The 12,490-nt window shown below is 41.7% G+C and overlaps 1 protein-coding gene across 3 annotated transcripts in view; it reads left to right on the top strand.

Moving 5' to 3' along the window:
• The window catches only part of EDC3 (enhancer of mRNA decapping 3), a 65,257-nt gene that overhangs the window by 28,593 nt on the left and 24,174 nt on the right, over positions 1-12,490 (top strand). For all 3 annotated transcript variants that reach the window (XM_003944784.4, XM_074392664.1, XM_074392665.1), the window contains one exon: positions 9,589-9,924. In XM_003944784.4, coding sequence (XP_003944833.1) covers positions 9,589-9,924 — 336 coding nt within the window. The remainder of the gene's footprint in view (positions 1-9,588; positions 9,925-12,490) is intronic.

Below are 12,490 nucleotides of genomic sequence, written 5' to 3'. Positions count from 1 at the left end.
GGGCAGAAGACAACAAAGGTAAAGTACCATTTTTATCACTTTGTGTCAAGTGTATATATTGTCACCATGGTTTATAACTTCTGATGTTCACTTTGATCACCTGGCTAAAGTAGTATATGTCAAGTTTCTCCTCTGTAAAGTGACTCTTCCCCTTTTACGTCTGTACTCTTTGTAAGGAAATCACTCTGTGCAGCCCACACCCAAAGAGTGAGGAGTTATGTTCCCTCTCCTTGAAGACACAGCATCTTCAGACATTATTTGGAATTCTTTTATGCCAGAGAGTCCTCTCTTCTCCCCCATTTGTTAATTTATTCAGTCAGTTATTTATATCAGCATGTACTCATGGGTATTTATTTTATAGTTTCACTTATAATTCAATATTACTTTATTTTGGTACTCAAATTATTTCAGCTTTGACTAGTCTTAAATCTTTCACTTGGATCCCATATCCCTTTGACATACTCCAGTCATCATGGATTTTTTTTTTTTTTTGGTACGTACTTTCTGACACTGAAAGATGCTTAATACTGCTGCTGCTACTACTACTACTATTGCTACTACTGGCACTTCTGCTGCTTCTGCTGCTCCTCTTCCTTCCTCTTTTCTCCTCCTCCTCACCTCTTCCCCTCCCCCTTCCCCCTTTTCCCTTCTTCCTCCTTTGCTTAGGTATGCTCATTGCTCCTGGATGTCACCCTCATAGCGGACAGCAAGAAAATATATGTGTATATACTTTTCTGTAGAGTTCACAGAAAAGAAAATACATGTGTGTATATTTAACCAGGATGTATGTGCATATTTAAATATTTCTATATGTAGCTGTGTATATTGTACTATACTAAGTATAAGCTCATACTGATGTCTCCAGCTTTAATCCATTGCCACGTGGATCTTGCTAGCCTTCTCCTTTTGCTTGTCTGTAACCTTTCACTCCAACAGTGAGAAACCTGTCTCCTGCTGTCATTCGTTCTTTACATATTCAATTCCAATATACATGTATAGTGGTATCAGAATTATTAACTCATATCCCCACCCCCCTCCCATGGGAGACTGGCAAATAGAATATGGTGCTTATGTGCCATTTCTTTGCCTTTCATCTGACTCCATTCATTTCTAGAGTTATGTAGGTCTCCCATCCCCTTCATTGATTTGTTTCATATATTCATAATGCAGTTACTCTGTGTTGTCACATTCTGCATTCCATCCTGGGATCCCCCAACCTCCTAAATGATTTTTAAAAATTCACATACACTAAGGCTTACTCTTTGTGCTGCAAAGTTCTGTGGGTTTTGACAAATGCATAGCATCATGTATCTGTCATTACAATATAAACAGAATAGTTTCATTGTCCTAAATGATCTCTCGTGCCTCACCTCTTCAACTGTCCCCACTTCTCCCTGGCAACTACTGATCTTTTTAGTATACCATCTCTGCAGTTTTGCTTTTTCCAGAGTATCACGTAATTAAAATCATACAGTATGTAGCCCTTTCAGACTGGCTTCTTTCACTTAGCAAGATGCATTTAAGATTAATTCATGTCTTTTTGTGGCTTGATAGCTCATTTCTTTAATTGTCAGATAAAATTCCCTTGTGTGGATGTATCAGTTTGTTTACCTGTTCACCTATTGCAGGACATCTTGGTGGCTTCCAGGCTTTGGTTATTCTGCTTTTGCTGTTTGGTCAGTTTCCTTTTTCTAGATTGTTAACTGTACATAATAAGGTAAAGAGATCGTAGGGCAGTTTAATAAACTTATTTAGAATCCAGATTATTCTGGAAAATGTCTGTGGCCTAGTAATTTGATAATGAGACATGGCTCAAAATAGGTTTCTGATAGAAGGTAGAGTTATAATTACTTTTCCTCTCATTGAGACCTATGAGTAGAGAGATCTGCCATAGAATGAATTTTCTCCAGTTTGTGTATATTGATGTTCACACTAGAAGATTGATGAAGCTATAGAAATATAATCTGTCAGCTGGGCATGGTGGCTTACGCCTGTAATCCTAGCACTTTGGGATGCTGAGACGGGCGGATTGCCTGAGCTTAGGAGTTTGAGATCAGTCTGGGCAACATGGTGAAACCCCACCTCTACAAAAATACAAAAAAATGCCGGGCACGGTGGCTCACGCCTGTAATCCCAGCACTTTGGGAGGTTGAGGGAGGTGGATCACCTGAGGTCATGAGTTCAAGACCAGCCTGGCCAACATGGAGAAACCCTGTCTCTACTAAATATACAAAATTTGCCAGGCATGGTGGCACATGCCTGTAATCCCAGCTACTTGGGAGGCTGAGGCTGGAGAATCGCTTGAACTTGGAGGTGGAGGCTGTGGTGAGCTGAAATTGCGCTTTGCACTCTAGCCTGGGCAACAAAAGCGAAACTCCATCTCAGAAAAAGAAAAAGAAAAGGAGATAGCTAGCCTTTAGCTCATTTATGTTTAGGGAGAGGTAGTCCTATAGGCACGTCATTGTCTCTGTTTGGCACCTTTTTCTGTTACTGGCAGTGGAGAGAAATGAGGAATGGAATTGAACCTTTTAAATGGAAAGATGGTGGATACTATCTTGTTGCAGTATGGTTGGGCTTTAACGGTCTGTTAATTATAACAGTCATCCTACCACCTGAGGCAGGAAGTGAATTTGGCCAAGTTTTCATGGTCCTGCTGAGTTCTTCTTGACTTGTAAACTTCTTGGATGTGCTTCCTATATCTAATATGCTTGAAAACTGAGGGCCTAGATAGAATTTGGGAGTTGAGAAGAAGGTCCCACATATTCTGAGGCACTTTCTCATGATGCCTGTTGAATCTGGCAGTAAAACATTTATAGTTTGACATTCAGGTACCCTTTAGTGTGATAAATGCAGGACAGAGTTCCCCGTTACAGTCTGTGTGTGACAAAAACCAATAAGTAAGTGGCACTGAGGGTTATGCAACAATGGGTTTGTTACAAGTTGTCCTGGCCAAAGGGTCTCTGTGCCAAAGGCTGGCAGAAAAACGACATAGGAAGGCTGCCAGCCTGCAGTCTTCATACGTGCATGGCCCTTGTAATTGAAAAGTAAAGAAATCTGGGAAGACTGTTTATCTTTTCCAAGGGAAGTGCTTTTGTCTTCCAGTGGCCAAAGGCCAGTTTAATGCAGAGCCAGGCCCATTGGGCTGAATAAGCCACGTACTGAGATGGCGTATTCCCTCAGGACTTCCTAATATTTGTATTAAAGTGTGAGGAAAGGGAAGAATGAGAGACAATTGAGTGTATTAGCCTGCCTTTCATTTATTTTACATTCTCTTATCTTTCTCTTAGTGACCTGTGATGTCAGTATTTCCTCTTGGGAAATATTTTTCACACTCTGCTTTCCTGACAGTGTTTAGAACATAGCTACTCCTTCGTGTATATGTCTCAAATGAATGAATCAACTCTGCATTTAGAGGAGTACAGGAAAATACCTGAAACCTTCTACACACACATGTCTAGGTTTTGTTGTAAGATGTTTGTAGAGTCCTACAGCTGAGCCAAAAATGGTGACCAGTGCCCAGCATCATTAAGGCAGAATTAAGGCATCTCCCACAGTGAACCTTAATAGTCTTGATAGTGGGGCACTTGGTCAACATGCTGTGAACGAGCGTTACAGCTAGTCATGTTTGTTTACTTTAATTTTCTACTTTGCATTTCAGTAGCTCCTCATCATGTGGCATGATATGAAGTGGGTACTATTTATTCATTAATTTTTTTTTTGAAACTGAGCAAACATTTTCTTTCTATACTGCACACTCTCCCTCAAAAATGAAGGTTGAGTATCTCTTATGCAAAATGCTTGGGACCAGAAGCGTTTTCAGATTTTTTTATTTTTTTTTTAAAGGATTTTGGAGTATTTCTGGAATACATACCAGTTGAGCATCCCTAATCCAGAAATCCAAAATGAGCATTTTCTTTGAACATCATGTTGGTGCTCAGAAATTTTTGGATTTTGGATTTTTGGGTTATGGATGCTCAGCTTGTGCCTTTGAACACTCGTATTGGTGTTAGCCCACTGTTTAGGGCTAACAAATACTGGGCAAGTGATTAGAGAAGCAACTCATGCTTTTCCTTCCTGCCTTCCTGCCTGCCTGCCTTCCTCCCCTGTCATCCAGGGTACAGTGCAATGCACTGCGACCTTTGCCTCCCAGCTTCAAGCGATTCTCTTGCTTCAGCCTCCCAAGTAGCTGGGATTAAAGAACGCCTGCCACCGTGCCTGGCTAATTTTTATATTTTTAGTAGAGATGAGGTGTTGCCATGTTGGGGCCAGGCTGGTCTTAAACTCCTGACCTCAGACAATCCACTCGCCTCTGCCTCCCAGAGTGCTGGGATTATAGGCATGAAATCTGCCTATATAAGCCTGGCCAACTCATGCTTTTCAAACTTTAACTCCAGGATAACTGGCCTTCTACCAGTGTCATTTGGGAAGCCTGACCTGCCTTCAGAGTCTTTGGGTCTTTGGATTCTAGTTTCTTTCCTGTTTTCTCCGGTAACTCGTTTTGTGCCTCTCTGCCTGTTTCTCTTTAGCAATGTCTATATCCTTTTTCCTCTGAGCTTTATTCCTGGTCACCTTGTTTCAGGAGCTTTGGGTTTTGTCTGAATGGGAATGATTTCCCATTTTGCTTCCTCAACTCTGTCTTCTCCTTCATCAATCATCTGCTTATTTTCATCAGTCATTGTATTAGTTCCAGGATAGTTCATTGTCAGTTCATGTTGGGCATGACAGAACTTTTTCCACTGAAGCTCTTGCTTCATAACTCTCTCATATTATTATCAGCAACTTTATCTCCCTGGCCTTTTCAATCACGCAACAAAGTTGGCATGATTTTTATTACTTTTTCTTGTAGTTAATCTCAAGTTACCCTTTCTTTTATAACCTCTTTTTAGACTTTTAACTTTTTTTGGCTAGTGTTTGCTTTTTTTTTTATTATTGCTGTTTTTATTTCTTAATTTAGCAGAGTTCTGTGTACTTATGCTAAACCTGGCATAGTGTTGGGTGACAGGTGTGAATGACGTCATTCCTGCCCTCTGCTAGCTTAGAAACTCCTTGGGAAGTAAGAGCAAGAACACAGATTAACTATAGAACAAAGTAGGTAATACAGCGTAAGTGCTAGGTCAGTGGTACCCACACTGTTGTAAGTGGTCAGATGGGAGTGATTTTTTTTAGCAAGATTCATCAAAGATAGTGTGTTTGGGCCAAGTAACAGCAACAGTGAGAAATAACTTAAAAGTGAATCAGTAGGTATGATCTATATGTTGTGTATCAATATAGTATGATCTGTGATTTATGCAGCCATAAAAAATAAGATACAGTATTTGAAGTTTTTTTTATTTTTGAGACAGAGTCTCAGTGTCATCTGGGCTGGAGTGCAGTGGCGCAATCTCGGCTCACTGGAACCTCTGCCCCCTTGGTTCAAGTGATTCTTCTGCCTCAGCCTCCTGAGTATCTGGGATTACAGGTGCCTGCCACCATGCCCAGCTAATTTTTTGTATTTTTAGTAGACAGGTTTCACCATGTTGGCCAGGCTGGTCTCAAACTCCTGACCTTGTGATTCGCCTGCCTCAGCCTCCTAAAGTGCTGGGATTATAGGTGTGAGCAACCGTACCCAGCCTGAAGAATTTTTTCGTGAAATTCAAGGATGTTCCACGCAATAAAGCAGGATACAAAACTTCATAAGATAGATATCAATTTTTTACTAAAAGAAAATCAAAATATTATGTGAATATTTAGAATTTTCTACATATTTTGTGAATTATCTGCTGTGAACATGTTAACAAACATTATTTTTAAAAGGGAATACTCATTTCTATTACCTTTGAATTATTTGTTTGACCATTGTGCTGTACTGAATTGTTTTTCATTTATGCATTATGTGTACATTTTCCTTCTTCCCTCCCCTGCTCTCCCTTCCTTCTGTCTTGCTCTGTCGCCCAGGCTGGAGTGCATTGGCACGATCTCTGCTCATTACAGGCTCCACTTTCCGGGTTCAAGCGATTCTCCTGCCTCAGCCTCCCAAGTAGCTGGGATTATAGGTGTATGCCACCGTGCCCAGCTAATTCTTCGGTATTTTTAGTAGAGACAGGGTTTCACCATGTTGGTCAGGCTGGTCTCGACCTCCTGACCTCAGGTGATCTGCCTGCCTCAGCCTCCCAAAGTGCCAGGATTACAGGCGTGAGCCACCACCCCCAGTCGTGTGTACATTTTCTAGACATTATCCTTTGTGTTCTTTTAACTTAGCCTAGACCATGACTGTGCACCAGTAAAACTTTATTTACAGAAACAGGCAGTTGGTTGGATTTGGCCCATGGGCTATAGTTTGCAGACTTTTGATGCAGCGTATACACTTAGGATGAAATTAATTCACGATAATTAACGTGGATTCATGTTTGGAATGACCTTCTTGATACTTTTTAATTTGGGAGACCATCTTCATAGATTTGATTAATTTCTGACAACCTCATTCTAGCTAAAGAAGGCCTCTATGAGGAAGAGGGAAAGTGCTAGTTCTGCCATTTTCTTGTTCACTTATGATTGCATTGGTATTATCATTATTTAACATAGTTTCTTTACAAGAATCTTTTTAAGCCACATACTCATTTTTGTATGCTTTAGTGAAAAATTGGCATGGTTGTAGAGTGTGAATGTGTGTGAAAGCACTTAATACCACTGAACTGTACACTTAAAAATGGTTAAAATGGCTGGGCGCAGTGGCTCATGCCTGTAATCCCAGCACTTTGGGAAGCTGAGGCGGGCAGATCACCTGAGGTCAAGAGTTCGAGACCAACCTGACCAACATGGTGAAACCCCGTCTCTACAAAAAATTAGCTGGGCATGGTGGCAGGCGCCTGTAATCCCAGCTACTCAGGAGGCTGAGGCAGGAAAATCACTTGAACCCAGGAGGCGGAGGTTGTGGTGAGCCAAGACTGTGCCATTGCACTCCAGCCTGGGTAACAAGAGTGAGACTCTGTCTAAAAAAAAAACACCATTAAAATGATAAATTTTATGTAATGTATATTTTACTGCAATTTTAAAAAGTTGATGTGTAGCCACTTGCATGGATAGAATTCTTGTTAAGGAATGTCATGTTTTCCTCAGATAGCTCAAATACAGAGCAGCAGTTGGCTGGCATGGAACTTCATAAGGATCCTAGTTTTCATCAGTACATTAAAATTCTTAAAATGTAATTTCTGCCGGGCGCGGTGGCTCAAGCCTGTAATCCCAGCACTTTGGGAGGCCGAGGTGAGTGGATCACAAGGTCAAGAGATCGAGACCATCCTGGTCAACATGGTGAAACCCCATCTCTACTAAAAATACAAAAAACGTTAGCTGGGCATGGTGGCGCGTGCCTGTAATCCTAGCTACTCAGGAGGTTGAGGCAGGAGGATTGCCTGAACTCAGGAGGTGGAGGTTGCGGTGAGCCGAGATCACGCCATTGCACTCCAGCCTGGGTAACAAGAGTGAAACTCCGTCTCAAAAAAAAAAAAAAAAAAAAAAATTAATTTCTACTGTTTTTAGTTAAAGTAAAAAATAAATAGAATATTCAGTATCTTCTTCCTGTGTCCTGATGAGTCATTCCATCCACCCCTGGGGAAACACATACCCTCTGGAGAGTGAACACTGGAAAAGAGACCTATTTCTAATAGGGTGTTTTTATTTAATATTGAGGCAGTACATCAATAATCCTTATTCTCTTGTTCTTCCCTTGCTATGTATATGGCTAATGGTGTTATCCTGACCTTGTGTTTTCATACCCATTCTTCCTTCCTAATTCAGCTCTGTTTTCTCATCCATATATATAAAATATGTATGTATATATTTTCATATATGTGTGTGTATGTATTCATATACATACATATATTTTTTTTTATTTTTTATTTTATTATTTTGTTTGGAGATGGAGTCTCGCTGTGTCCCCAAGGCTGGAGTCAGTGGTCCGATCTCAATCTTAGCTCACGGCAACTGACACCTCCTGGGTTCAAGCAACTCTCCTGCCTCAGCCTCCCAGATAGCTGGGATTATAGGTGCACGCCACCACACCTGGCTAATTTTTGTATTTTTAGTAGAGTTAGGGTTTCACCATGTTGGCCAGACTGGTCATATACATATATATATTGCTTAGGCTGGATGGAGTGCAGTGGTGTGGACTGTGGCTCACTGCAGCCATGACCTCCTGGGCTCAAGTGATCCTCCCATCCCAGCCTCCTGAGTAATCTCATCCATATTTCTTTCTCTTTATTTTTTAGCCAGGATGTGTTCTCATCTGATTTTTTATTTTATTTTTTGTATCTGTACTCATGGCTGCTGAGCTTTTGTCCAGTGTCCAGGAAAAATAGGTCACATGAATGAATTAAAGGATAGTAAATATGGGTGATCTTGTTTTTATTTATGTAGGAAGGGGACAGTGGGTGGTGGGTAGATAATTTTCCCCTGAAGTCTGGCTGTCTCCGGCTGGATTCTTCTCCACAGTTATGTAGTCAGGCTGTCCTTCTGAAGTCAAGCCACTTCTCTGTGACATTCAGCGGTGGTCTTCAGTATCCAGCTGTTTCTCATCTCTGCTGACTGAGTCTGGGGTCTTTATAGGCACAGGATAGGGTGGGGGCCATGGGTGGTTTAGGAAAAGGCAACATTCTCGTGGGAAAACAGGGATGTAAGTTCTCACGTTGGGCCGCAATCTCAAGCTTTTGGCTTGAAGGTGAGGCTTCGCCAGGGACCTGCCTCTAGAATTTCTCTGCCTCCTGCCTCTATTGCTGTATCAAAACCACCATGCTGTATTACTGTTCCTCTTATTTGCTGATAGTAAGTTGTCAGAAAAGCTTTTGTCATTACCAGTTTCCTTATGAAGGGGAGAATTGGTTACGATTTCCAGGAGTACTGCGTATTTCATATTAACAAGTTACTTGAGTAGTATTTGTTGTTGCTATTGTTGTTATGTGTGTGTTTGTGGGGTTTTTTTTGAGATGGAGTCTTGCTCTGTTGCCAGGCTGGAGTGCAGTGGTGCAATCTTGGCTCACTGCAACCTCCGCCTCCCGGGTTCAAGCAATTCCCCTGCCTTAGCCTCCCGAGTAGCTGGGACTACAGGCGCGCGCCACCATGCCCGGCTAATTTTTTGTATTTTAAATAGAGACAGGGTTTCACCATGTTGGCCAGGTTGGTCTCGATCTCCTGACCTTGTGATCCACCCGCCTCAGCCTCCCAAAGTGCTGCGATTACAGGTATGAGCCACTGTGCCCAGCTGTGTGTATGTGTTTTGAGACAGGTTCTTGTTCTATTGCCCAGGCTGGAGGGCAGTGGCATGATCATAGCTCACTGCAGCCTTGAACTTTTAGGCACAAGCGATCCTCCTGCTTCAGCTTCCCAATATGGGATTATAGGCATGAGCCGCTGTGCCCAGATTGGGTGATGTTTGAAACCTATTATTCCACATGAGATTTATTGTTTGCTACTTAATATGATTTAGCAATGCTGACCTTTACCATTTTCACATTGGTTCCTGTAACGCTCTCCACAAAGGACTGATGTACTGTATTTTCCACTTTCACTGAGCACTTTCTGTGGATACACTGATTTTAGTCCCTATTTTTTCTCTAGGGTCATCTAGTAGCAGGCACCCAAATCAGGCAACTCCAAAGAAAAGTGGTTTAAAGAATGGCCAGATGAAGAATAAAGATGACGAGTGCTTCGGGGATGATATTGAAGAGATCCCAGACACAGATTTTGATTTTGAAGGGAACCTAGCTCTTTTTGACAAGGCAGCTGTGTTTGAGGAGATTGATACCTATGAAAGGAGAAGTGGTACCCGTTCCCGGGGCATCCCAAATGAAAGGCCTACTCGGTACCGCCATGATGAGAACATCCTGGAGTCAGAGCCCATTGTCTACCGACGGATCACAGTGCCCCACAATGTGAGCAAGGAGTTCTGCACGGGTGAGTTGCACCAGGTCCCACATCCTGCTGGCTGCTGTTGCCTTTCTACTAAGTTTGAAACAGAAAGACCTGGCTTCTGAGTCACAGTCTCACACTAGGAATTAACTTACATGGCTTGGTGGCTGGCCTAGTATTATTATCTCTTGGGGGTTGCATCCAATAACAGCATTCTGCCATGGCGGAGGGATAATTTCTCTACATGTGTGTTTATATCCTGTATCTAGCAGGATCTGGCCTGCAACTTATTTAGTGTGTTGTCAGTAACAACTAAAGGCAAAGGAGCCTACTGTGTAGAGTCAGATATTCAGATCGATTTTCACTCTGGCATCCCTATTACTACCCATATATTTCCCCAGAATTCAACTCTGTTTTACTAATTATTTGTTGCAAAAAAACAAAACAAAACAAAAAACAGTTAAAGATGGATGATAGGAATCATTGACTAAAAATAGAGTTTTAATAAATTACATTTCTTTACTATGCTATTCTTAGGTCCTGTTAGCCCAGGACATTGAAAGTTGGCTAATTTCATGTAGTGCCTTCTATAGATCATTGTAGATGATAATCTAGTTCTATTACCCCAGTGGTTATTGTTTCTTTTTTTTAGCATTAGAAACTTTTCTTCAAACCTATGGCATATTAAACAGAGTAAAGCAGCCATGAGAGAGGTGATTCACCTCATCCCTGTCACATCCCTTCCCGCCAAACCACATTACTTCTTGGAATATGGTTTGAAAACTATTGTTATTGAATGATCCTAAGAGCTAAAGGGGAAATCAGAATCATTTTAGTAAGTAGAGAAGAAATTGAGTATAATATTTTTATTTTGGTTTGAAGTTTGGAATATAGAGAATATAAATCTTGAATGCTGATAGCTGCTATAAAAAGAACTGTGGATACAGCTAATTTCATTTGGAGGAAAGTCAGGCATAGTTTTTTTTATAGATAATAGTAAGACTCTGTTGTATTTGATTTTGCAGAGTATAGTAGCTTGCATGTGCTTTCCATGAGAAAAAAAAAAAAAAATAGGCCAACTGTCAGGCTAAGAAAGGCTGCTAAAATATTAAAAAAAAAAAAAAACAAAAAACTGCTAGGCTGGGCCCAGTGGCTTATGCTTGTAATCCCAGCAGTTTGGGAGGCCGAGGCAGGCGATCACCTTGAGGTCAGGAGTTCAAGACCAGCCTGGTCAACATGGTGAAGCCCCGTCTCTACTAAAATACAAAAATTAGCTAGGTGTGGTGGCACACGCCTGTAATCTCAGCTACTCAGGAGGCTGAGGCAGAATTGCTTGAACCCAGGAGGCAGTGGCCACAGTGAGCCGAGATGGCACCACTGCACTCCAGCCTGGGTGACAGAGCAAGACTCCATCTCAAAAAAAAAAAAAAAAAAAGCGGGGGTGGGTGCTGAATTTTGTCAGTCTTTTGCTGGCAGATTCCAGTAGGCCTGCCTCTTTACCAAGGTGGTTTCCTTAAGTGGCAGTGACAGTGTAACTTGCCGAAGTCCTTTGACTTTTAAGATCTGTGTAAAGGCAAACAGTCTAGCTCAGAATCGGGTTTAACTTAAATTGCTAGGTTTTAAGCCTTTCAAAGGCAGTTATCATCTGTTAAGTCTGGTAGTCCTCCAGGTCAGCCAGCTATCCACCTCTGACTGCTTCCTTTTTTACTACCCTCATTGTAAAAGAAACTGCTCCTGCTGCTAGCACTCTGTATCTGTAGTCCAAGTGCTGCTGCTGAGGCTGCTGAACTATGCAGTGTGTGATTTCCCTGGAACTATTTACACTGCAGGATTTTTTGGACTTGGGAAGATTATGATCTGCCCTGGAGTCAGGTGGCTAAGAGTGAGAATAACAGAATCAGGAAGGATTCTCAGATCTAGTAGAACCTGAGAAAATATTTGCTAACGTGGACAAAAGCAGAGGCAGAAATTTTTTCCTGCTGCACACTCCAGCTCCCCAACTTGATCTTCACACCTCTTTTGTTTTTAATGACTGAAGTGCAAAGTTCTCTCATATAAAACGATTTTCCTCTCAATAAGCATAATACAAACCACATGTGCTGGTCCTCTGCCATAAACTTGGGTGTGGCATCTTGTGGTGTGTGGTGACCAGTTGCACTCCACTGGTCCGTGACAATGAGGGGAAAGAAGCCCAGGAGCTTCATGCCATCTGGTTTTTCTCCTTGTCCTTAACAGTGACAAGGAGTGGAAATGAAGCCCTTTTGCCAAGCACTGTCTATGCTAGAAATAGAGCAAGGAGGCAGTTATTTATCTTGCTGAGCAGCTTCTCCTACAGGGGGTTTTTCTCTGTTCCAGCCCCAGGGCACAACCCTCAAGCAGGTTTTCACTGAGGGGCAGGCAGTCAGCACAGAGCTGGGGACAGTTTCTCCAATGGATCTGCCATCCAAATGTTTGGATCAAAGTAAGGCAAACTAGAATATATAGAGAAACAGTCTAAGACCATAAAATGTTAGTGTTAGGTGAGTTGGTCACCTAGTATAATTTTCTCATTTTATAGATGAGGACATGAGGCCCAGAGAGGTAAAGGGTTTTGTTTTGTTTTGTTTTGTTT

Source organism: Saimiri boliviensis, chromosome 2 (assembly GCF_048565385.1).
Source record: "Saimiri boliviensis isolate mSaiBol1 chromosome 2, mSaiBol1.pri, whole genome shotgun sequence".
Classification (NCBI taxonomy): Eukaryota; Metazoa; Chordata; class Mammalia; order Primates; family Cebidae; genus Saimiri; species Saimiri boliviensis.
Note: the sequence above shows the minus strand (reverse complement) of the source record. Positions and strands in the feature narration are given on the sequence as shown.